The 26,900-nt window shown below is 44.4% G+C and overlaps 1 protein-coding gene across 2 annotated transcripts in view; it reads right to left on the bottom strand.

Annotated features, from left to right (window-relative positions):
• MRS2 (magnesium transporter MRS2) overlaps positions 1-23,812 on the bottom strand; it is a 77,239-nt gene extending 53,427 nt beyond the window's left edge. For both annotated transcript variants that reach the window (XR_011020895.1, XM_068236980.1), the window contains exons 1-7: positions 23,517-23,812; positions 19,238-19,368; positions 17,586-17,622; positions 6,141-6,253; positions 2,187-2,360; positions 825-955; positions 610-726 (exon numbers count right to left, since the gene is read on the bottom strand). Coding sequence is in view for 1 of the 2 variants with exons in the window: in XM_068236980.1 (XP_068093081.1) it covers positions 610-726; positions 825-955; positions 2,187-2,360; positions 6,141-6,253; positions 17,586-17,622; positions 19,238-19,368; positions 23,517-23,694 (881 nt within the window). In the remaining variant the exon portion in view is untranslated. The remainder of the gene's footprint in view (positions 1-609; positions 727-824; positions 956-2,186; positions 2,361-6,140; positions 6,254-17,585; positions 17,623-19,237; positions 19,369-23,516) is intronic.
• Positions 23,813-26,900: the final 3,088 nt, after the last annotated feature.

The raw sequence follows: 26,900 nt of genomic DNA, 5'->3' as shown, positions 1-26,900 counted from the left end.
GAGTAAACAGGGACGATGGTGTGGCACACAAAAAGTAGGTTAGACTAGGAAGCTTAAGCTGAGGAACAATGAAAATGTCCTGCGCTTGGCCAAGACGATCCAGAATTCCACAAGTCTTGATAATGCATTAGGATTGAGTTACACATGCTCTCTGCCCAACCACTGCCTCAACTGAGGATCATCTAATGTGTCCATGGGACCCAGAGCTCTGAAATAATATGAAAGCCATGGGAGGGCAGGCAGCCACAGTGGCATTTTGGACTTGCACATGCAACATTCCATTACTGGTCTCTTGACCTCTAAAACCTTGTATGTGTGGTCCCCATCTCTCTTGTGCAACAACTACTCCTCTCCATCTCCCCCCAGTTCCTTCCTCACTCAGTAAATGGATAACAGGTGAGGCAGACAAGAACCAGAAAAGGAATGCTGGTTCCGTAAGTGCAAAGTGCCACTCCAGCCACCTTTTATATCGGCTCACACTAAAGCCCCTTCAAAACAACAAGTGTCCCCTCCCCATTAGCCACACTCACACCATCACTCAAACTCCCCTTCAATAAGAGTCACGTTTTAAGACAAAGAAAAAGAATAATTATGTCTCATAATACATACAGAGCTTGAGAATCAGCTAACTTGGTCAGACACAGCTCTTCAATAAGTTCATCTTCATCCAAGATTTCTAAAATTGCTTCTTTAAATACTTTAATATCTGTTTCTAGTTCTGACAAACTGAAATAGAATAAGATGAGTCATTAATTATTCAAGCTGACATACTGATAAGTGAAAAAACAAGATTACTGTAGTCCAAAAAAACAAAAGCACGTTACCTTTTCCCACCTTGCAGAAGAATGTGTAATCTACTTCTATCTACAGACATGAGTTTGGGATCCACCAAAGCTTCCAAAGTTTCCAGAATATGAGGCTGCAAATACTCAAGTCTCCCTTGCAGACCGCTAATCTAAAGAACAACGTTTAATCCTGGCATTAGTCTTATGTCAGATAAGAGCATGTTTACAGCAAGATGGCACAAGAGTGTTGTTGTCGTTGTTAGAAAAGTACTGGTGATGGCATGCTAAGGCTTGTAATAACGGGAAGAGATTCATAAATGATCATGACTAGCCAATCAAAGACGTACAAATTACACCCAATATACTTCCCAATGAATTCTCAAAGGAAAAAAATTCTCCTTAGAGAACAGATTGCCCCTATTTCACAACTAGCATTGAGATGAACAGTTTTTTCTTTTTTCGCAAGTTTTTTACTTTTCAAATTCTATCACCAGCATTGAGGAGCTTCTAGTGACAGCATTTGATAACCATCAAACTATCAAATCAAATCTGAATTGAATAGGGATGCTGATCAATTAGGCTTATTTGGATTTAATTTGAGGAATTTCCTTTTTTTCATGGGACAGTAGTGATTAGCACATGTTCAACATTAGTGACAATGGTCAACGTTTCCTGTATCTCTAGGACAGGAAGTGAGAGTAAATACCCCCAATTTAAACTGCTTTCTAACTCTATAGTGACCAAAAACAGGCTTAAGATCCACTTTACTTTAGTCACTGTATTTCCTGAAAGTTTTACCAGTATGCTACATACAGATGAATTTTATTGTAGGTGTTCTCAGAAAGCTTTTTTTTTTAAAATAGTTGCAAGCCTAGATTTATAGAATGGCAACAAAGTTTGGGGACTTTGTACAGGACTTTACAGTGGAGGTCCTACACAGTATAACAACTTTCTCATACATCTAAGTCACTAAAAAGAAAAACAAACGCCTGTGAATTAGCCCAGCCCTCACTTCTATGACAGGATCCTTTCTGCCTGAATGCTAGATACAGTGTTTGCAGCTAACATTCAATCTCTACCACCATGTAGTTTTCCAAACTGTAATAAAGCTCATCACAGCTAAAGATCACAGTGTAAGAACAATAAAAAAAAAGTAGGCATAGGTATTTTATTTAATGTTGCTGCTTGCTTATTTCCCTCTCTCTGTTGTATAAAGGGTCTTTTTACACTGATGTTGGACTTTGATATTTCGTTCCGTTTTAGATTATGAGGTAAACATAACTGTATAGCCAAAAAGACCTGACAAAGATTTGCCCATAGGCATGCAACAGGAGCCTGTCCAAAGTCCTGCAAGATACATTAGAAAAGTACACTGTTGGGAGTAATTTTCTCTTTACTTACTCTGTGAAGAAGAATTGCCTCCAAAGCTCTAAACTCAAAGGGCAAGGAGTATGTAACCAGTTGTCCTTCCCTTGCTAGCTGAGGAGCGAGTTCCTTCAATAACCAATGCTCCAGGTTGAGGTTTCGATAATCCAAAATGAGAAGGTAGTCTGGGGTTATGACCGCTTTTAAGAACTGCAAAACAAGGATGAAAATTATTATTATTATTTTTTATTTATATAGCGCCAACATATTCCGCAGTGCTTTACAAAGCACAATAAGACGACAAGGGGAACACAGATACAACTAACAAATGTACAGCAGAGCTCTAAGCAGCACAAATATTGTTACAAAACAGTAAATATAAAGGCCCATACACACGTCGGATTTTAGCGAACGACCCGTCGTTTGAACGTTCCGTCGTTCGGATGTTTTCGCGTCAAATCCGACGTGTGTACAGACTATCGTTCGGGTGGTAAGACTGGTTACCAACGATCCGCCGGGCGGATCGCTGGTAACCAGTCTTATCACCCGAACGATAGTCTGTACACACGTCGGATTTGACGCGAAAACGTCCGAACGACGGAACGTTCAAACGACGGGTCGTTCGCTAAAATCCGACGTGTGTATGGGCCTTTACACACTAGGTAAGGGGTTGGAGGATGGATGAGGCAGTGACCCTTTGCCTCTGATTACAATGTGACAGATAAGTAAATAAGGGCTATAGAATGTTATAAGCTTGTCTGAAAAGGTGTGTTTTAAGAGTGCGTTTGAAGATGTCCAGGTTTGGAGCATGACGTACAGGCTGTGGAAGAGAGTTCCAGATAAGGGATGATGCTCGTGTAAAGTCCTGGATGCGAGCATGAGAGGAGGTGATCAGCTTAGAGGCCAGGAGAATTTCTTGGGAGGAGAGAATTGTAAACTACTTTCACTGAAAATTGCTATAAACTGGTCTGCAATACACAAGACTGTGTAACTTCATGTTATTGAACTGTACATTCGCAAGTCAATTTACAAACCGCTAAAAATTTTCAGAATTGACTGAAGCTTAAACTGAAAACCCCGGCTACTGATATAGGTGAACTCGGGGGATTGCTTTTTCCTCAGTATCAGTAATAGTGGAGTTTCACTTTAAAGAAAGTAATTGTGTACCAGTTTACACCAGTAACACTACTCTGCTTTTCACTGTGCTTTACAAAAGGGACAGCAAAACACAGTTCCTTTCAATGTTATTTCTACCAATTCATTGAGATTTTAGTGCATTGTTGGGCCTTTTTATCATAGAGTGCAACACACCAGAAGGCAAAATGATGCTAAATGTGATGCAGTATCACAGCAGCACTGTAAGGCCTCTTTTCCACCAGCAGCTGAAGGTCCCCTCATGAAGTTCCATAACAGCATGGCGGTTGCTTTCTTCAGCCATGACATTAAACTTTTTTTGGGCCGCAGGTTACCAAATACTGCCATTTGCCTGCATGTAACTGCTGCTGAATGGCAGCCTGAAATTCCCGACAAGCATGCAGTTCAATCTCCGGTGGAAAAGAGATCTCACAGATTTTCCCTCAAAATCAGGTGCAGAGGCAGGAGAGGATGCTGGAAAATCTGAGGAACCTCGCAACCTCCACTTCTTCATTTAAACTCAGCGGTGTGAACGTTTTTAGTTTAATGGGCATGAACTATGCCACAACTTGCATTGCCATAGCAACATGGGACTTGCACGTCTCCCCTTAATCGCATGCCAGTGAGTCACCTGATGAAGGCGCAGATGCACTGAAACCTGTAGTGACATCACTGGCCCATGGAAGTGAGCTGGAGGTGCTGAGGTCTTCTCTTCCACCCGGACCACTAACGCTGCTGGCCACAGCAGTTAGGACGGCTACCTGCTAAAGACTGATTGGTGGGCTTTTGCCCTTCACATGCAACTATACTACTGATTCTCAGTAAGTGTATTTTTTTATGCGTTTTCTATATTAAAGTGGTATCACACTACGAAGCACTCCTCCTTTGTTCTTTGTCATTTGCTGTAGAATGACAACATAGGAAAAAAAAGTAGGAAGCAGCTAAAGGTAGTCCTATTTATTGCAATGCTTTTGGCTAAATAGAAATTCGATTAGACAAAAGGTCTAATTGATCATAAATTGAAGTGTATTTAAAGAGGAGCTGTTAGGTATAAGGTCTCAGAGAAAATAAATACATATATCAGTAGCTAAATATTGGCTGTACTTACATTACATATGCATTTCACTGTCCACGTTTGGATTTCACAGAATTTGTATATAGTATGTGCAGAGATAGATGCTCCTGACAGCTCATGGCAGGCTCCATGTTTTTCTGTCAAATGTGTCGTCATGTCCTGCCTGCTTCCTGATCACAGAAAAGCTCATACTGAATAACACAGTGTGCAGTGAATATTAATGAGCCATGTGGATAGGAACAATAGCTGACTCCTGCAGTGTACTCTGCCCGGAGATTTATCAGTGCTACGCGCTGGACTGATTACAAGCTGATGTAACGTCTCATTAGCAGCCGAGGGGAGGGCCCCAGAATGCTTTGCAGTTTAGTATGCGGCTTGCATCCTCTTGGGTCTAATTAGCTTTTCTGATAAGCACACATCAAAGGTAAGAGAGATTTTTATCTTCACTAATGGCTTTCTGGCTTCCTTCTAAACTGTTTAACACAGGAGAATAGAGGTTTAAATTAGCTTCTGCAGCCTGACAGTTACTCTTTAAACATTTACGACATTAAGGGCTAAAATCATTCAAAAGATTGATCCCCAATGCTGGTCTTTAGTAGATTATAATATCGATCAAAAGCAAAATTGAGTGATAATAAAATAGTGCATCGCCAGATTTAGGCCCAGTTCACACACTGGCATTAAAAACAGTCCGTTTAGCGTAACTAAACGAACCGGATCCTAAAAGGAGGTGAGCAGATCCTATGTTAATCAACAGGATTACCTTCACATTGCTCCATTAGAATGGATCCGTTCGGCCCGTTCCGCTGAACAGACCCGAAAGTTTGGGGTGGGAGAGATTATTCCAGATCAATGGATATGTTGCGTTGACTGCGTGCGCCAACATGGATGAAAACTGAAACATGAAATGACACCTTTCAAAAACGATTCCATGGATCAGTTTTTCATCTGTGTAATGTGAACCAGGCCTTACTGTGTTTGAACCCCTCTGAGCAGGGTTGGTTACAAAGGTTCCTTCACACCAGGAGAGACTTTTTAGACTGCCATTCAACCTTATCAAAAACAGTTGGTTATGGTGCAAGTTATCCAATATCTATAGAAGGCTTAAGTAACCAGGGCCCATATGCAATGAACTTTTTCTCCTGAGATTTCTCCTAGGTGATAATTTTTCAGCAGATTGCCATTGAAAAAAAAAAAATACCAAAATGTAGGTGAAAAGTACAATTAAAATTAATTTGACTATTTTCTTTCTTGCTGGTGGTTATTTTATTGACAAGTTGAAAAAATATCACCTAGGAGAAAACTAAGGAGAAAAGTGAATTGCATATGGGCACTGGTCTAATTTTAAAGAAAACCTGAAAGGAGGGGGGGGGGGGGGGGGCGAAATATATACCTGGGGCTTCCTTCGGCCCCTCCAGGCTGATTGCTCCCTTGCCGTCGTCCTGTTTTTTCTGCAATTGACCTCCAGTCTGGGGCCAAGTGCACGTCCCGGCAGCACCCCTGTCACACTCCCATAGCCGGGAGCGCTCTGCGGCTGCTCAGTACTACTGCGCAGAATGCTCCCAGACACGAGAGCGCGGCGGGGCAGCTCACGTGGCCAGACTGCACCTACTGGCCCCAGAGTCGCCGACTTACCGGGGCTGAAGGAAGCCACGGGTATTTATAAATATTTCCTCCTGCTCCATCTCAGGTACACGTTAAATTGAGCCTAAAATTCAGTTTTGCAAACATTTTATACATTTTAGAACAAGTTTGGTTACAACTGCTGTGAAGCACAGTACCTCCATTCTTAAAATAATCTTGTTGTTTCTGGAGTTGATGCTCACAAGATGCTGGAATCTTAGATCTCGAGCCTGTAATCCCAATTCTTGATATAACTCAGTCTTTTTTCTCTCTGTTCAAACCAAAGCGACAAACAAATACTCCATAGTTCTTTTCTATATATAAACTTAGGAATCCCATTTAAACCTCGAAAATAATGAAGGCAGCATTTAATCTGACTTGGTAATGTTTAGCAAAGCACAAACACAGGATTTACCAATTCACCAGGGATGCTCTTTTATTCAAGGTACAAATGAAAACTGAAGAATAAACACGCTGCACTAAACTGACTACAGTAGAGTCTCGGTTATCTGGCACTAATGGATCGACTACCGCCACATAATTGTGCTTTCCGGTTGCTTGAGACTCAATGTTTAAAATAGGCCTAGCTAATACAGTACTATACCCCACCGGAGCAGGGAAAAGGGCGCTTGCTGCAAGTCGACTAAATAGGCACTGCTGTAAAGGGACACTTAAGTCAAACAAAAAAAAATAGTTTTACTTACCTAGGGCTTCCAATAGCCCCCCTGCAGCTGTCCGGTGTCCTCGCTGTCTCCCTCCGATCCTCCTGGCCCCGCCGGCAGCCACTTCCTGTTTCGGTGACAGGAGCTGACAGGCTGGGGACGCGAGTGATTCTTCGCGTTCCCAGACACATTAGCACCCTCTATGCTGCTATATGGTATATGATCTATGCTATAGCAGCATAGATGGCACTATTGTGGCCAGGAACGCGAAGAATCACTCGCGTCCCCAGCCTGTCAGCTCCTGTCACCGAAACAGGAAGTGGCTGCCGGCGGGGCCAGGGGGATCGGAGGAAGACGGCGAGGACACCGGACGGCTGTAGGGGGCTATTGAAAGCCCCAGGTGAGTAAAACTTTTTTTTGTTTGACTTAAGTGTCCCTTTAAGCGCCAATACAAAATAGCAGGCTTTGGGTGCCAGAGTGGAAATTTGGGCACCTGATATATAGCTGGAGCTGATACAGCGCCTGCTATATATATCGGGCATCGCGGAAAGCCCAAATGCCACTAATCTGCTGTGCATATTAAACCTTTTTTTTTTGGTGTGGTGCAAACATCGCACCACGGCTGCTGGAGGAAAGGGGGGTATTTTGCAGTGTTAGCTAGCTAGTGAGTGGTAGTGGGGGCTAGTTTTAGGGATTAGGTAGTTCGTTTGGCCAGGTTAGGTTTAGGCATTAGGTAGGTAGTGTGTGCAGGTGGGGGTTAGTTTTAGGCATTAGGCAGGCAGTGTGTGCGGGTCGTGGGGTGTGTGTTAGGCATTAGGTAGGTAGTGTGTGCAGGTGGGGGTTGATTTTAAGCATTAGGCAGGCAGTGTGTGCAGGTCGGGGGGGGGTGTTAGGCACTAGGTAGGTAGTGTGTGCAAGTGAATGGAGGGTGGTGGTTCGTTTTAGGCATTGGGTGTGGCGATTAGGGTTAGGCGTCGGGAGGAGGGTTCTGTGTGAGACTAGGGTTAGGTTTGGCCATAGTAAAATATCTGTATTTAATACTGATATTTTACTATTGCTGTTGCTGGTCATCCTTTTTTCCCTATACCTTTTTTTTGCATGTATCCATACCCCACTCTATATACATGCCTTGAACTCTGTATTAAATGTTAGTACATTGACCTGAAAGTACATTAACCTTGGAGGAGCCATGGAGCCCAGTCTTCAAGCACAGCAGAGCCCCAAAAAAGCCTAAGAAGTTGTTTTTCATTACTGTGAGTAGTGCTAGTTGATTGAGACCACTGGTTAACTGAGTTCCAGATAATCGAATATAATTAGCTGCGGCGCTTCACTTAAATCAAGGCTGCAAAGAGAAATTATGAGGTTGCTCCGTCCCCACCGATTATGCAAATATAGTATATATTTCTCTGCGCCCACTGTGGAATCAAACTAGGACTATTATAGATGTACTGATATACATTTTTAATAAAAATAGCCAGATATAGTTAAAATCAATAAAATCTCAATACTAAATAACGTGGATTATGAACTTGTCTCTTCACAATCTTTCTACAATCTTTCATACATTCACAGCGCCCTTACTGACAATCACACATCATGCATCAAACAACCAAAGCTGAATGTGACTCCAGACAAAAGCCAGCACCATCAATAGTACCCTATCTGGAGCTGCTCGTATATGCCCAAAAGCCAGTTCGTTTCAGGTGTCTTAATGCATTAAGCCCAATATTCATCAGTGCAGCGCTGCAGTGGTAAAGCACCTCTTCACAAAGCAGATCAACAGCTTCAACTTAAATTGATCTAGTAGGTATCTAATCCGGGGATTTGTTGTCTCAAAATCAGTGTGTCATTCCATTACTTATTCAGCAGAACATTCAGAGGCAGATATTACTGCGCAGATATCATGTCTATTTGCATAGACCCCGCAGATGGAGTGTCTGTTAACTCACGTATCCGGCTAAGTTGGAGAGATAAAGGGTTTCCTTGAGCAGATGTTGGCTGCGGCTTACAAAACAGACTCCCAGGTCCCGGCCGTGTACACTTAGGAGTCCGGAGCCGCTACGAGTCCAGGATCGCCGTTCTGGCAGGCGGAAGTCCTTCGGTGACGTCACCACACTTTGCAGGACCAATCAGAAGTTGTTTTTCATTACTGTGAGTAGTGCTAGTTGATTGAGACCACTGGTTAACTGAGTTCCAGATAAACAGGACTCTACTGTACTCAGTAAGATTAACAATTTTTCCTTCATAAGACAGAAGGCATTTTCAAATGTCACCTCCATGTAAACAAAAACTAACCACCGTGATGTATCAGGACAGAAGCAGGTGCAAAATCATTCCTTCAAAGGACAACTAAAGTGAAAAGTTTATGGAGGCTGCCATATTTATTTTCTTTTACACAACACCAGTTGCCTGGCAGCCGTACTGAACTATTTGGCTGCAGTAGTGTCTGAATCACACCAGAAACAAGCATGCAGCGAATCTTGTCAGATCTGACAATAATGTCAGAAACACCTGATCTGCTGCATGCTTGTTCAGGGTCTATGGCTAAAAGTATTAGAGGCAGAGGATTAGCAGGACAGCCAGGCAACAGGTATTGCTTAAAAGGAAATAAATATGGCAGCCTCCATATGCCTCTAATTACAGTTTTCTTTTAAGTCCTTGCAAGTCAGCTATGAATCCAGAACTACTGCTTCATAACTCACCAGTAAGGTTTTAGATTTTACAAATCCATATTACAGGCAGCTGTAAGAGAATCTGTGAGTTTGAAAAAATAATTTTTGAATTACCGGTAATGTAAAAGAACATATAGTGAAATTGAATGGGGGGAAAAAAAAGTGCCCCTAGAGAGTACTTATCTCGGGAGGAGGAAGCCTCTGAATCCTAATGAGGTTTCCTCTGTACTCAACCAGCCCGATCCAGCGCTGACTGCCCCCAAACAAGCCATAACAATAATACTGTGGCACGCATCACACAGGCACACTAGCAGCTTACTGCTTGAACTCTGGCTGAAATAGCCAAGCCCGATCGGGTCCGCTATGCTGGGCTGGAACAGACGGCTAGCACCTGCAGAGTAGAGTGGACCCGATCTGGCACGCCTATTTTCGCCAGAGCCCGAACGGTAAGCCGTTAGTGCCCCTGCGTAAAGTACCAGTGTATTATTATTGTTGTGGGGCCTGTGCGGAAAGCGGTTACTGCACCTGGCGAGGTGCCAACAAATCCTTGACACCAGACTTTTGCCGGTCCCACTGCTGGAACAGGGCTGCAGAGGAGGATGAGGGTCTAGGGTCTAGAGGCTTACCCTCTAGGAGCACTTTTTTCCCTTCTGGTTCACTTTAAGTTGTTTTGCATTCAGTGCAAGGCATGGATGGTATGACTCTATGGTAAATATGACAGCATGTGGAATTAAAAGAAAACCAAAACCTACAGAATTTTTCCTTGAATCCCACTGTAAAAAGTCCTGGTGACTCTGGTTCACCATACCTTACATAGTTAGTTCGGTTGAAATAAAGACATCTGTCGAAGGTCAACCAGAAGCAGATATAGAATCTTCCATAACTACTTCCTGTGGTAGGATATTCTACATTTAACAGTACAAAGGATATTTAACATTTTCCCACGTTTATCGCAAATAAAACCCTTTTTAATTAAACGAAAACATTTTTCCTCCATACTCCGATCATGTCCCCTTATCCACCATTATACAAGCCAAAAGGTTCCTGTACCAAGCTTTTATATTGTCCTCCGGTGTATTTACATGTTAACTACTTAACCACTTCCCGACCGCCGTATGTACAATTGGCGGCCGGGAAGTGCACCCCGCAAGGACCGCCGTATTGACAATTGGCGGCGGTCCTTGTAGGGGCATGGGCGGAGCGATCGCGTCATCAGTGACGCGATCCTCCGCCTCCGCCTGGCGCCGCTCACCCGCCGCAACATCCCGCCGGCCATACGGAAGCGCCGGCGGGATGTTAACCCCGCGATCGCCGCATACAAAGTGTATAATACACTTTGTAATGTTTACAAAGTGTATTATACAGGCTGCCTCCTGCCCTGGTGGTCCCAGTGTCCGAGGGACCACCAGGGCAGGCTGCAGCCACCCTAGTCTGCACCAAGCACACTGATTTCCCCCCCCCCCCCCTGCCCCAGATCGCCCACAGCACCCATCAGACCCCCCCCTGCCCACCCCCCAGACCCCTGTTTGCACCCAATCACCCCCCTAATCACCCATCAATCACTCCCTGTCACTATCTGTCAACGCTATTTTTTTTTTTATCCCCCACCCTGCTCCCTGCCCCCTCCTGATCACCCCCCACCCCTCAGATTCTCCCCAGACCCCCCCCCCAGACCACCCCCCCTGTTTACTGTATGCATCTATCCCCCTGATCACCTGTCAATCACCTGTCAATCACCTGTCAATCACCCATCAATCACCCGTCAATCACCCCCTGTCACTGCCACCCATCAGCCAGCCCCTAACCTGCCCCTTGCGGGCAATCTGATCACCCCCCCACACCAATAGATCGCCCGCAGATCCGACATCAGATCACCTCCCAAATCCATTGTTTACATCTATTCTCTCCTCTAAACACACACTAATTACCCATCAATCACCCATCAATCACCCCCTATCACCACCTGTCACTTTTACCTATCAGATCAGACCCTAATCTGCCCCTTGCGGGCACCCAATCACCCGCCCACACGCTCAGATTGCCCTCTGACCCCCCCTTATCAATTCACCAGTGCATTAATTACATCTGTTCTTCCCTGTAATAACCCACTGATCACCTGTCAATCACCTGCCAATCACCTATCACCCATCAATCACCCCCTGTCACTGCCACCCATCAATCAGCCCCTAACCTGCCCCTTGCGGGCAATCTGATCACCCACCCACACCATTAGATCGCCCGCAAACCCGCCGTCAGATTACCTCCCAAATGTATTGTTTACATCTGTTATCTTCTCTAAACACCCACTAATTACCCATCAATCACCCATCAATCACCCCCTATCACCACCTGTCACTGTTACCTATCAGATCAGACCCTAATCTGCCCCTTGCGGGCACCCAATCACCCGCCCACACGCTCAGATTGCCCTCAGACCCCCCCCTTATCAATTCGCCAGTGCATTAATTACATCTGTCCTTCCCTGTAATAACCCACTGACCACCTGTCAATCACCTGCCAATCACCTATCACCCATCAATCACCCCGTCACTGCCACCCAACAATCAGCCCCTAACCTGCCCCTTGCGGGCAATCTGATCACCCACCCACACCAATAGATCGCCCGCAGATCCGACATCAGATCACCACCCAAGCGCAGCGTTTACATCTATTCTCTCCTCTAAACACCCACTAATTACCCATCAATCACCCCCTATCACCACCTGTCACTGTTACCCATCAGATCAGACCCTAATCTGCCCCTTGCGGGCACCCAATCGCCCGCCTACACGCTCAGATTGCCCTCAGACCCCCCCTTATCAATTCGCCAGTGCAATATTTACATCTGTTCTCCCCTGTAATAACCCACTGATTACCTGTCAATCACCTATCAATCACCCATCAATCACCCCCTGTCACTGCCACCCATCAATCACCCCCTGTCACTTCCACCCATCAACCACCCGCTGTCACTGCCACCCATCAATCAGCCCCTAACCTGCCCCTTGCGGGCAAACTGATCACCCACCCACACCAATAGATCGCCCGCAGATCCGACATCAGATCACCACCCAAGCGCAGTGTTTCCATCTATTCTCTACCCTAAACACCCACTAATTACCCATCAATCACCCCCTGTCACTGCTACCTATCAGATTAGACCCCTATCTGCCCCTAGGGCACTCAATCACCCGCCCACACCCTCAGAATGCCCTCAGACCCCAGCCCTGATCACCTCGCCAGTGCATTGCTTGCATCTATTCCCCCCTCTAATCACACCTTGAGACACCCATCAATCACCTCCTGTCACCCCCTAGCACACCTACCCATCAGATCAGGCCCCAATTTGCCCCGTGTGGGCTCCTGATCACTCGGCCAATCCCTCAGATCCCCCTCAGACCCCCTTCCGATCACCTCCCCAGTGCATTGATTGCATCTATTTTCCCCTCTAACCACCCCCTGAGACACCCATCAATCACCTCCTGTCACCCCCCTAGCACTCCTATCCATCAGATCAGGCCCAATACAACCTGTCATCTAAAAGGCCACCCTGCTTATGACCGGTTCCACAAAATTCGCCCCCTCATAGACCACCTGTCATCAAAATTTGCAGATGCTTATACCCCTGAACAGTCATTTTGAGACATTTGGTTTCCAGACTACTCACGGTTTTGGGCCTGTAAAATGCCAGGGCGGTATAGGAACCCCACAAGTGACCCTATTTTAGAAAAAAAGACACCCCAAGGTATTCTGTTAGGTGTATGACGAGTTCATAGAAGATTTTATTTTTGTCAAAAGTTAGCGGAAATTAATTTTTATTGGTTTTTTTTCACAAAGTCATTTTTCACTAACTTGTGACAAAAAATAAAATCTTCTATGAACTCGCCATACACCTAACGGAATACCTTGGGGTGTCTTCTTTCTAAAATGGGGTCACTTGTGGGGTTCCTATACTGCCCTGGCATTTTAGGGGCCCTAAACCGCGAGGAGTAGTCTAGAAAACAAATGCTTCAAAATGACCTGTGAATAGGACGTTGGGCCCCTTAGCGCACCTAGGCTGCAAAAATTGTCACACATGTGGTACCGCTGTACTCAGGAAAAGTAGTATAATGTGTTTTGGGGTGTATTTTTACACATACCCATGCTGGATGGGAGAAATTTCTATGTAAATGGACAATTGTGTGTAAAAAAATCAAACAATTGTCATTTACAGAGATATTTCTCCCACTTAGCATGGGTATGTGTAAAAATACACCCCAAAACGCATTATACTACTTCTCCTGAGTACGGCGGTACCACATGTGTGACACTTTTTTACACCCTAAGTACGCTAAGGGGCCCAAAGTCCAATGAGTACCTTTAGGATTTCACAGGTCATTTTGCGACATTTGGTTTCAAGACTACTCCTCACGGTTTAGGGCCCCTAAAATGCCAGGGCAGTATAGGAACCCCACAAATGACCCCATTCTAGAAAGAAGACACCCAAAGGTATTCCGTACGGAGTATGGTGAGTTCATAGAAGATTTTATTTTTTGTCACAAGTTAGCGGAAAATGACACTTTGTGAAAAAAAACTATTAAAATCAATTTCCGCTAACTTGTGACAAAAAAATAAAAACTTCTATGAACTCACCATACTCCTAACGGAATACCTTGGGGTGTCTTCTTTCTAAAATGGGGTCATTAGTGGGGTTCCTATACTGCCCTGGCATTTTAGGGGCCCTAAACCGTGAGGAGTAGTCTTGAAACAAAAATGACCTGTGAAATCCTAAAGGTACTCATTGCACTTTGGGCCCCTTAGTGCAGTTAGGGTGCAAAAAAGTGCCACACATGTGGTATCGCCGTACTCGGGAGAAGTAGTATAATGTGTTTTGGGGTGTATTTTTACACATACCCATGCTAGGTGGGAGAAATACCTCTGTAAATGACAATCTTTTGATTTTTTTACACACAATTGTCCATTTACAGAGGTATTTCTCCCACCCAGCATGGGTATGTGTAAAAATACACCCCAAAACACATTGTACTACTTCTCCTGAGTACGGCGATACCACATGTGTGGCACTTTTTTGCACCCTAACTGCGCTAAAGGGCCCAAAGTCCAATGAGTACCTTTAGAATTTCACAGGTCATTTTGAGAAATTTCGTTTCAAGACTACTCCTCACGGTTTAGGGCCCCTAAAATGCCAGGGCAGTATAGGAACCCCACAAATGACCCCATTTTAGAAAGAAGACACCCCAAGGTATTCCGTTAGGAGTATGGTGAGTTCATAGAAGATTTTATTTTTTGTCAAAAGTTAGTGGAAAATGACACTTTGTGAAAAAACACAATTAAAATCAATTTCCGCTAACTTTTGACAAAAAAATAAAATCTTCTATGAACTCACTATACTCCTAACGGAATACCTTGGGGTGTCTTCTTTCTAAAATGGGGTCATTTGTGGGGTTCCTATACTGCCCTGGCATTTTAGGGGCCCTAAACCGTGAGGAGTAGTCTTGAAACGAAATTTCTCAAAATGACCTGTGAAATTCTAAAGGTACTCATTGGACTTTGGGCCCTTTAGCGCAGTTAGGGTGCAAAAAAGTGCCACACATGTGGTATCGCCGTACTCAGGAGAAGTAGTATAATGTGTTTTGTGGTGTATTTTTACACATACCCATGCTGAGTGGGAGAAAGATCTCTGTAAATGGACAATTGTGTGTAAAAAAAATTAACAAATTGTCATTTACAGAGATATTTCTCCCACCCAGCATGGGTATGTGTAAAAATACACCCCAAAACACATTATACTACTTCTCCTGAGTACGGCAATACCACATGTGTGGCACTTTTTTGCACCCTAACTGCGCTAAGGGGTCCAAAGTCCAATGAGCACCTTCAGGCTTTACAGGGGTGCTTACAATTTAGCACCCCCCAAAATGTCAGGACAGTAAACACACCCCACAAATGACCCCATTTTGGAAAGTAGACACTTCAAGGTATTCAGAGAGGAGCATGGTGAGTCCGTGGCAGATTTCATTTTTTTTTGTCGCAAGTTAGAAGAAATGGAAACTTTTTTTTTTTTTTTTTTTTTTTCACAAAGTGTCATTTTCCGCTTACTTGTGACAAAAAATAATATCTTCTATGAACTCACTATGCCTCTCAGTGAATACTTTGGGATGTCTTCTTTCCAAAATGGGGTCATTTGGGGGGTATTTATACTATCCTGGAATTCTAGCCCCTCATGAAACATGACAGAGGGTCAGAAAAGTCAGAGATGCTTGAAAATGGGAAAATTCACTTTTTGCACCATAGTTTGTAAACGCTATAACTTTTACCCAAACCAATAAATATACACTGAATGGGTTTTTTTTTATCAAAAACATGTTTGTCCACATTTTTCGCGCTGCATGTATACAGAAATTTTACTTTATTTGAAAACTGTCAGCACAGAAAGTTAAAAAAATCATTTTTTTGCCAAAATTCATGTCTTTTTTGCTGAATATAATAAAAAGTAAAAATCGCAGGAGCAATCAAATAGCACTAAAAGAAAGCTTTATTAGTGACAAGAAAAGGAGCCAAAATTCATTTAGGTGGTAGGTTGTATGAGCGAGCAATAAACCGTGAAAGCTGCAGTGGTCTGAATGGAAAAAAAGTGGCCGGTCCTTAAGGGGTAGAAAGCCCTAGGTCCTCAAGTGGTTAAGGACCGTGACTGAAATCTACGCCCTGTTTTGGTGGGCTCCTAGCTGGCAGGGCGTAGATTTCAATCACCGTCGCAGCGTGCATCCGCCGTTTCCGTCACTCCCCGCTGATCGCGCCGCTCAAACCCGACGTCTCTCTCCGCAGCTCACTGGCTCTGCCTATCTCTATGACCGCAGAGCCTTGTGAGTGGGTCAGGAGCTGATTTAATTGGCTCCTGGCTGTGTCTATCAGTGTAAGCCGCTCCCATTTGGCTTACATTGATAGACATGGTCAGGAGCCAATAAAAATGGCTCCTGACCGCCTCACATGACTCTGCCATCATAGAGACGGCAGAGTGGATATCAAGATGGTCCCAGCGAGTGTCGATGACGGTGATTGCTGTTCTTGTACCAGCGGTCTCTGGTCCTTAAGGGGGCAGAGACCGCTGGTACTTAAGTGGTTAATCAGGTCACCTCTCAATAGTTTTTTTCCGAAGGGAAAATAAGCCCAGTTTATTCAATCTTTCTCTGTAAATGAGCCCTTCCCTCATATGTATTTAGTTGTAAGTGTTTGTGTCTGTTCTACAATCTCAATACCCTTCCTATAATGTAGGGCCGAAAACAGTATCCCACACACCAGATGTGGTCTCATGAGTGACTTGTACAGAAGGAGTAGTATACTAGCATCTCATGGTTTTATTCAGGGCTATGGAGTTGGTACAAAAATCATCCAACTCCAACTCCTCAGTTTATGAAACCACCAACCCCAGGTACTCAAAACTGCTCCAACTCCTTAGTCTAATTCTTACCAGAGCTGTGGAGTTGGTACAAAAATCATCCAACTCCTCAGTTTATTGAAACCACCGAATGACTCCAGGTACCCAAAATTGCTCCGACCCTGACTCCTCGACTGACTCCACAGCCCTGGTTTTATTTCCTGTGTTTTAGGTAGTGGCTGGATAGTGTACTGGTTAAGGGCACTGACTTTGACATGGGAGAGTATGGTCAGTATCTATTCAGTAAGGAGTTAAAGGCAAGACTCCCTAACACTGCAGGGTGGCCTCGAGTGCATCCTTAGTGGCTGCAGCTCTTGAGCGCTTTGAGTCAGACAGGATAAAAGCACTATACAAATGTTTGGTTGTATCCCAAAATTTTATTTGGTTTTGTTCCTGCTGCTTAGCATTGAATATGGTTGTTTAACCAGTATTCCTGAGTCCTTCTCTAAGTCTAATGTTCTCACCTGTATGCCATATATATTATAAGGTGCTCTACCACTGGCACGTCCAAGGTGCATGACCTTACATTTATTAACGTTAAAGGTCATCTGCCATATGACCATGCCCTTAAACGGATACTATATGCTGTAACACCACTCTTACAAGCCCTACAAAAAGAATAATTTTCAATCCATACAATACATTGATAAAAGGCTAAGAGAGTCTGAAACAGCTGCATGCAAATTGGATATGAATCTGGCTAGAGGTGAGCTATAAAAACCTGCAGACCTCATTAGGGACTTTTGGTTGTCGTGTACAAAACAAACAAAAAAAAAAAAATCTTCGTAATTCTACATGACTTATTGGTTACATGTTCCCGGAAATGCTACTTACCAAATGACGTACTATTTCCTTCTTTGTCAAATTTCATCTACAATCAAAATAAATACTTATTAGCCACATAGTAAATATAAAATAAAAGTCAAAAAAGGATAGTTAACTACTGTACAGTAATATGTATTATGTTATTCTTTATTAGATAAATGTAAGTTACACTGAGAAAGGGTTAACTCCTTATCATGTAAACACAAACTATAAATAACCATTAGGGGCAGTTCACGATGCATGGATCAAAAACTGATTTGTGTCTAAACTGATCCATTAAACGGATCTGCTTTTACTGGGCATTTTTATTATTAATTGTATTTATAAAGCGCCAACATATTACGCATCAGTTTTTCATCCGTGACCCTCTGATTCTGTTAGTGATCGGTCAATGCAACGCATCTGTGGATCTGGAAAAATTGCAGCCTTCCCAAACTGGCACTTCGATCAGCGGAATGGACCAAATGGATGTTTGAACAGAGTAACGTGAACGGATCCCATTGATTAACATAGGATCCATTGCCTTCCATGTAGTATGAGCGCCAGCAGATTTCGAATACTTTATTGATTTTGTAGTTACACACCCACTTATTACATGCAAACAGATTACAGGTGAAGATGGTTACCTTTAAAGGGGCCCATACACCTAACGAATTTCCCGCCGATATACAGCCGATCCGATCACAGTGATCGGATCGGCTGTGAAATCGCCGCACACACCGCTGACAGAACGATTGATTTCCGTCCGAAATCGATCGTTCCCGCCGATTCCCGTCGAGCTGTCCGTGCGGAAGATTGTTCTCGGTCGCCGGCGGGTCGGGAGTGCGTCGATAGCAGCGTTCGAATGACCGACGCTAGCGGCAATACATTACCTGCTCCGGCCGGCGCATCTCACCATCTTGTCCCCGCAGATTCTTCTCCGCGCTGGGTTCCGGACCGGCTGCTGCTTCATTGAACTTCCAGTCCCGGCAGGAAGTTTAAACAGTAGAGCGCCCTCTACTGTTTAAACTTCCCCCGGACGGGAAGTTCAGTGAAGACAACCCAGCCGGACCGGAGACCAGCGCGGACAAGAAACTGCGGGGACAGAGGGTACTAGTCGCGCCGGCCGAAGCAGGTAATGTATGCGGGCGGGTGGGGGCAGCGGCAGCACCACCACAGATTGTGAACGGTTTCAGGCTGAAATCGGTTCACAATCTGTTTGCCGTAAAGGTGGCCATACGATCCCTCTCTGATCAGATTCGATCAGAGAGGGATCTATCTGTTGGTCGAATCTGATGGCAAATCGACCAGTGTATGGCCACCTTAATAGCCATTAAAACCCCTTTATGTCAAGTTGTGTGCGTGTTATCACCAGGGTATGTAAACTTTTGATCAGGTTAATTTGGGACGTTTGTGTAGTGTTAGGATTTAAAAAGAGTAAACAGTTATGGCTTCGGCCAACCACTAACCACGAGTGAAAGAAAAGTTTGTGTTGTCATTCATACTCTATCATACTCTAAGAAGAATGGTTAAGAAATCAAATTTCGCCCGGGTGTGTAAACTTATAAGCACAACTGTATGCCGACAACTCTTCCATGCATTGATAAGACACTTCACACAGACTTCACTGGAACCAGTAACAGAAGTGTTTAGACATGACAAGGTTTGAAAGGCCATCTTACCACAGAAAATACTGGTGCCACGCTGGCTAAAGTGGCTTGTGCAGTCTCTGTGTGTGTATATCGGCATACTGGACTTAAAGAGGCAATAACATGATTACAAAATGTAGTGTTTTTCCTTTGAGGACCAAGACCTGCACAAAAAAAAAGAAAAGAAAAAGGTTACACACAATCCTGTGAACTTTCCAATGGGTAATTTTTAACTATTTGAGACACAGCAGTGAAGTTCAGAACAGAAGTGATCCATTTGGTGCATAACATTTAGTATAAAGCAACTCCCTTCCTGCGCAGAAATGGCAGTACATTAAAATTAGACCACTTCTTTCTATCAGGACAGCCTAGGTAGGAGATACTGTTTACATTTTACTCTCTTTGGAGGGCAAAGCGATAACTGTATTTTTGCGTTACACCTATGACACTACCATATGCAGGCTGCTTTATCTGACATTAGTTATGCTTAAGCGCAGCTAAACCCAAAATTAAAAAAGGAAAATTCTAACAGCATGCAGGATAAGTAAACAGTGTACAGGCGAAAAGTGCTGGACAGAATACCTTATTCATGGACCAAATGTACATGAGGTTGCTATGCAACAGTGTTTCCCAACCCTGTCCTCAAAGCCCACCAACACTGCAGGTGGGGCAATTAGTGCCTCAGCTCATATTTACACAAAAACATGCAGGGCTGTGGAGTCAGAGCAATTTTAGGTACCTGGTGTCGGAGTTGGAGGATTCATAAACTGAGGAGTTGGAGTCAGATGATATTTGTACCAAATCCACTGGTAAGTATTAGATTAACCCATTCGCGTTCCGTCGTTTTCACTTGAGCAATGTTCACCTCCCATTCATTAGCCTATAACTTTATCACTACTTATCACAATGAACTGATCTATATCTTGTTTTTCCGCCGCCACCAATTAGGCTTTCTTTGGGGGGTACATTTTGCTAAGAGTCACTTTACTGTAAATGTATTTTAACAGGAAGAATAAGAAATAAAAAGGAAAAAATTCATTATTTCTAAGTTTTCAGCCATTATAGTTTTAAAATAATACATGCCTCCATAATTAAAACTCACGTATTGTATTTGCCCATATGTCCCGGTTATTACACCGTTAAAATTATGTCCCTATCACAATGTATGGCGACAATATTTTATTTGGAAATAAATGTGCATTTTTTCCGTTTTGCATCTATCACTATTTACAAGTTTAAAATAAAAAAAAAAAAACATAGAAGTATTTCATCTTTACATTGTTATTTAAAAAGTTTAGACCCTTATGTAAATATTTACATGTTTTTTTTTTATTGTAATGTTTTTTTTTTATATTAAACATTTTATTTGGGTAGTTTTGGGAGGGTGGGATGTAAACATGTGATTTATAATGTAAATGTGTGTTTGAATTTAATTTTGTTTACTTTTAGTTGTAGTTTTACTTTTTGACCACAAGATGGCGACCATCAGTTTGTTTACATGACGTCACTCTAAGCGTAACACACGCTTAGAGCGACGTATGTGGTACGTTACAGCCAGAAAAAGCGAAGCTTCCGAGAGAAGCTGTCGCTTTTTCAGCGGGGGAGAAGAATCAGTGATCGGGCACCATAGCCCGATACACTGATTGCCTGGCTAACGAACCCCGGGCCGGGAGCGCACGTGCGATCGGCCGTGGTAGCGCGCATGGTTCCTGGACGTAGTTTCTACGTCCAGGAACCAAAATAGGTTAAGGTGTCGGAGGAATTTGGGTCAGAATTGGAGCCGGTGGTCTCATAAACTGAGGAATCGGATGATTTTTGTACCGACTCCACAGCCCTGAAAACATGCACTGTTGGGTGGGCCTTAAGGACTGGGTGACAAACTACATTTCTCAGAATCACAGGAGAAGACGTGTCTATATAGAAAGATGATTCTTCGTAGTTCACAGGAAGGTGGTGGTGGGCATTTTCAAAACCCCACTCTGCTGACAGGAAGCGTCAGCCGTTAAGTCCTCTTCAGCCTACAGCGAAAGCTTCATGAGTGTCTCTGTGCTACTGTGCAGGTGAGATAGTGCCAGAAGAGGAGCGCGGCCCAAATCAGCTGGAGGGTCCGTGACCAACAACGGGGGCCAAGAGGGTGCCATCAGAAGCCTCATTGGGATGCAGAAGCTGCTCTCTCCTTAAGTGTGTGTTCCCGAGCTTTGGCTTGGGTTCTCCTTAAGGGTGGAATAAACAGTAGCAGTATAAAACTTCTTAGGTTAGTGTGAGGCATTGGAGGGGAAGGTTTGTATGAGGCATGGGAGAGGGTGAGGTTAGTACTATGAGGCATGGGAGAGGGTGAGGTTAGTACTATGAGGCATGGGAGAGGGTGAGGTTAGTACTATGAGGCATGGGAGAGGGTGAGGTTAGTACTATGAGGCATGGGAGAGGGTGAGGTTAGTACTATGAGGCATGGGAGAGGGTGAGGTTAGTACTATGAGGCATGGGAGAGGGTGAGGTTAGTACTATGAGGCATGGGAGAGGGTGAGGTTAGTACTATGAGGCATGGGAGAGGGTGAGGTTAGTACTATGAGGCATGGGAAAGGGTGAGGTTAGTACTATGAGGCATTGGAAAGGGTGAGGTTAGTACTATGAGGCATTGGAAAGGGTGAGGTTACTGCTATGAGGCATTGGAAAGGGTGAGGTTAGTACTATGAGGCATTGGAGAGGGGGAGGTTAGTACTATGAGGCATTGGAGAGGGGGAGGTTAGTACTATGAGGCATTGGAGAGGGGGAGGTTAGTACTATGAGGCATTGGAGAGGGGGAGCTTAGTACTATGAGGCATTGAAGAGGGGGAGCTTAGTACTATGAGGCATTGGAGAGGGGGAGCTTAGTACTATAAGGCATTGGAGAGGGGGAGCTTAGTACTATGAGGCATTGGAGAGGGGGAGCTTAGTACTATGAGGCATTGGAGAGGGGGAGCTTAGTACTATGAGGCATTGGAGAGGGGGAGCTTAGTACTATGAGGCATTGGAGAGGGGGAGCTTAGTACTATGAGGCATTGGAGAGGGGGAGCTTAGTACTATGAGGCATTGGAGAGGGGGAGGTTAGTACTATGAGGCATTGGAGAGGTTAGTACTATGAGGCATTGGAGAGGTTAGTACTATGAGGCATTGGAGAGGTTAGTACTATGAGGCATTGGAGAGGTTAGTACTATGAGGCATTGGAGAGGTTAGTACTATGAGGCATTGGAGAGGTTAGTACTATGAGGCATTGGAGAGGTTAGTACTATGAAGCATTGGAGAGGTTAGTACTATGAGGCATTGGAGAGGTTAGTACTATGAGGCATTGGAGAGGTTAGTAATATGAGGCATTGGAGAGGTTAGTACTATGAGGCATTGGAGAGGTTAGTACTATGAGGCATTGGAGAGGGGGAGGTTAGTACTAAGAAGCATTGGAGATAGGGAAGGTTAGTGTTAGGCACTGGAGCCACTACTACAAGGTCTTCATAAATCACGCCACTACAACTGCTATTTTGATCCCCACACTATAATTACACAGCTGGTACCGCCATGTAATTATTCTCTAAGGGGCACCAACATTTCCCATCCCCCCCATGCCTAACACTAACCTCCTTGTGTTGGGTCTCCACAAGCAAACTGGTACCAAGATGCCAAATTGTACTCCACAGCTTGTTCAATTTTGTTGAACGTTTTATCGGTAAAGCATTCGATAAATATATAACACCTTAGTGAATTTAAAATGAGATTTTACCCATGAGGTAAATGATCAAACGTTTGATAAAGTGTTTGATAAACGTTTGATAATGCTCCGTGAATTGAGGCCCATGGGACTACATTCAAAGTGGGTGTTGTCTTCCCTGTAAAAGTAAAACGCAACAGAACAGGAAATTCGTGCTGCACATTGTACAACTATTGTGTCGCATACATCAAGAAAACAGGTATTAATGAAAATTATGCGTCACTGTCAACATGCGCGTTCTACAGAAAAGAAGCATGCCTTTAAATCACACCGCTCTGGACGCACTGTGGACGTTGCATACTGTTAACACTGCAGTGGGATGTAGATAATAGGTCCCATAATATGTGGAAGACCACGTAAACATCTGAGATGAAACACTAGCTAAATAGCTAAGTATATTTCCTACCATTCACAAAAGTAGAATGATCTGACAGAACAAAGAGCTTTAACATCTGCAGAACATGTTGATGGGCCTTAAATAGAGTTTACAAAGTACTGCCCAAAGTTCTCGAATTACGAGTGAAACTTTACTATGCATGAGGACTGCCATCAGAACCATATAGCTCTACTCACTGCAGTAGTGGGAACTCGCCCGCACACATTTCTGTACCCTGGGCAAACATGTAGTATGAAGTCCTTGGCCAGGAAGTAAGTGGCCGACATTGCCTGTTAAAATCCTTGCATGTCTCAGCAGCACACAGCAAACGTGTCTGCTCCGGCTACCGGCTGCCACTAGCCCGGCTACATCCATGGCAGTCGCCGGTTCCCTATAAACTTGTTTGCAGCAGAGTTTCAGTCCAGCGGTGCCCTTTCCTGCATCTCGTAGTGCAGACACTTTGCCATCATGTTGGAGACTCCAGTCCACATGCACAACCCGGAACAGCGCTGTCACTCCATCCAGCCGCTAGAGCACGAACTGCTTCCAGCTTCTGTCTCTTTCACTAGCGCCGCCATTTTCGCACAGATTATCCTGTCACACTACATATCCCCATTCTTAGAAAGGCTCCTGGTGTTGAAGTTTTCAAAACATAGCTTCCTGTAATTTTCTCAAGTCTTGGCTCCTCATTTGATGAAACTGACAAGCTGCAATATCATGCTTTCATGGATAACTTCAAATTAGAAACACTCACCATATTTTACAGACTGAAAGAAGTGTTTTTGAATTTTGCACCATTGCCAAATAGAGATGTGTTACTGCTTTCACGGAGTTCCTTAAAGAGACTCTGTAACTTTAAAAAGATCCCCTGGGGGGTACTCACCTCGGGTGGGGGAAGCCGTCCTGCGTCCCACGGGGGTCTCGCTGCAGCCCTCTGAACAGCCGGCGACAGGCCCGACTGTAATTTCAATATTTACCTTTGCTGGCTCCAGCGGGGGCGCTGTGGCTGCATTCGGCTCGGAAATAGACGGAAATACCCGATCTCCGTCGGGTCCGCTGTACTGCACAGGTGCCGGAGACTTGCGCCTGCGCAGTAGAGCGGACCCGACGGCGATCGGGTATTTCCGCCTACTTCGGAGCCGACAGCCGTCAGAGCGCCTGCGCAGGAGCCAGGAAGGTAAATATTACGTCACGGCTGTACGGAGGGCTGCAGCGAGACCCCCGAGGGACGCAGGACGGCGTGGGAAGCCTCATTAGGATCCGGAGGCTTCCCCCACCCGAGGTGAGTACCCCCTAGGGAACGTTTTGCCGTTACAGTTCCTCTTTAAAGCGGATCCGAGATGAAAAACTAACAATTACAAGTAACTTGTCTATATATCTTATCTAAAGTTTAGATAGTTTACACAGCATATCTAGCTGCACACAGCTTCAAAAGTTTATGATTATTTATACCTGTGATAGAGGGCAGCCATATTCTGTTTGTCACATAGTCACAGGCTGAGGGCTGGAGACAGGGACGGATCAAGACCAAGTTGCGCCTGGGGCAAGGTCAGGTTTTGGCGCCTAAAGGTCAGGTTTTGGCGCCTAAACTGCCATTCATTTTGCCGCCTTTGTAAGAACTCAACAAACTGCGTCTGGGGTAAGATGCCCGCTTGCCCCCCCCCCCTCCCCCCCCAGATCCGTCCCTGGCTGGAGATGCTATCAGCTTACCTGTGTGTAAATTCAGTCCCCTCTCCTCCTCCCTCCTCTCCTCTGCCTCTGAAATGAATGGTTAGTAACCTCCTCCTGCCCAGACTGAGCTCCCATAAGCCCTTGCTACAGTGCCGCCCAAGGCACAAAAGGAGCTGTGGGCGAGGCTTGTTTCGTTTATAGGAAATTAGAGAATTAAAACAAAACGAAAAAAGTATTTCGCTTGAGGAATGCCCTATAAACTATATGAAAGGAACACAATTATGCAATGAGTAAAAGTTTATCTCGGATCCACTTTAAAGGACACCCGAGGTGAAAATAAACTAATAAAATAAACAATTGTATCTATCCTCCTTCTCCTAAAAACTAGTTTTTAAGATATTCCACAGTTTTATTTTATATTTAAATCTGCTTTTTAAGTTTTTATTTTATTGTTTTTGCTCAATGACACATTCTATGAAGTATGCCAGAGCTAAAATCTATGAACTTTTGACCTTTTTTCTCTCTTTCCTGCTCTTAGAAGCCATTTTCTGCTAGGAAAGAGTTTTATAGTAGTAATTTCTTATCAGTGAGGGTCACATTGTAGTCTGACCCAGTCCAGACAGGAACTGACACTTACATACATGATGTTTAACTCTTTCAGGCAGAGGAAGAAAAAAAGGAACACAGCATAGTTATTTGTTTGCTAGGCACTGTACATACACGTCTATCTCATCATGTCACATGTCACCTTGTGTATCCTTTAACCACTAAACGACTGGCTCACGCCAATTGGCGTGAATGCGGCGGCTCCCCTAGGACCACCTAATGCTAATTGTCATAAAGTCTTGGGGGAGTGTTTTGCTGGGGATCGCACGCACCGATCTGTCATCAGTTTCCCAGCAGCGATCGCCGCTAGGAGACTGTTATATATTGTACAGCGCTGTGATCTAGGGCAGCGCTGTACTAGGGACAGTCGTGATGCTAGGCTATCCCCTTGGGAGGCTCAGAGAGCGATCGTCTCTCAAAGGCTGATGCCTATGAGTGCCGATCGCTGTGATTGGTTGCTGGGGGGATGGAGTGGGGATATTAAAATAAATAAAAAATGTACCAATTTAACTACATAAGGACCGAGGTGATTGAAATCTACACCCTGTTTTGGGGATTACCCAGCTGGCAGGGCGTAGATTTCAATCACCGCCGCAGCGCGCATCCGCCGATTTTGTCGCTCCCCGATGATCTCGCTGTTGAATCCCCGCCGTGTCCCGTCGCAGCTCACTTGCTCTGCCTGTCTCTATGACGGCAGAGCCCTGTGAGCCGGTCAGGATCCGATTTCATTGGCTCCTGGCCGTGTCTATCAATGTAAGCAACTCCCATTGGCTTACATTGATAGACACAGTCAGGAGCCAATGAAAGCAGCTCCTGACCGGCTCACATAACTCTGCCGTTAGAGACGGCAGAGTGGATGTCAGGAGTATCCCAGCGTGCGGCGGTGACGGCGGGTATACCTGGTGATTCGTCGGTATTCCGTCGGTATTGTACCAGCGGACCCTGGTCTTTAAGGGGGCAGATACCGTTGATACTTAAAGAGGAGCTGTTAGGTATAAGGTCTCAGAGGAAAAAAAAGCACATATATCAGTAGCTAAAGATTGGCTGTACTTACATTACATATGCATTTCACTGTCCACGTTTGGATTTCACAGAATTTTTATATAGTATTTGCAGAAAATGATGCTCCTGACAGCTCATGGCAGGTTCCATGTTTGTCTGTCTCCTATGAAGCCAAATGTGTCGTCATGTCCTCCCTGCTTCCTGATGATTCGACTCAGAGAAAAAAAAACACTACTGTGCAGTGAATATTAATTAGCCATGTGGCTAGGAACAATAGCGGACTCATGCAGTATACTCTACCC

The sequence above is a fragment of the Hyperolius riggenbachi genome, chromosome 5 (genome assembly GCF_040937935.1).
Source record: "Hyperolius riggenbachi isolate aHypRig1 chromosome 5, aHypRig1.pri, whole genome shotgun sequence".
NCBI lineage: Eukaryota > Metazoa > Chordata > Amphibia > Anura > Hyperoliidae > Hyperolius > Hyperolius riggenbachi.
The sequence above is the reverse complement of the archived record's forward strand: the minus strand, read 5'-3'. Positions and strand labels throughout refer to the sequence as shown.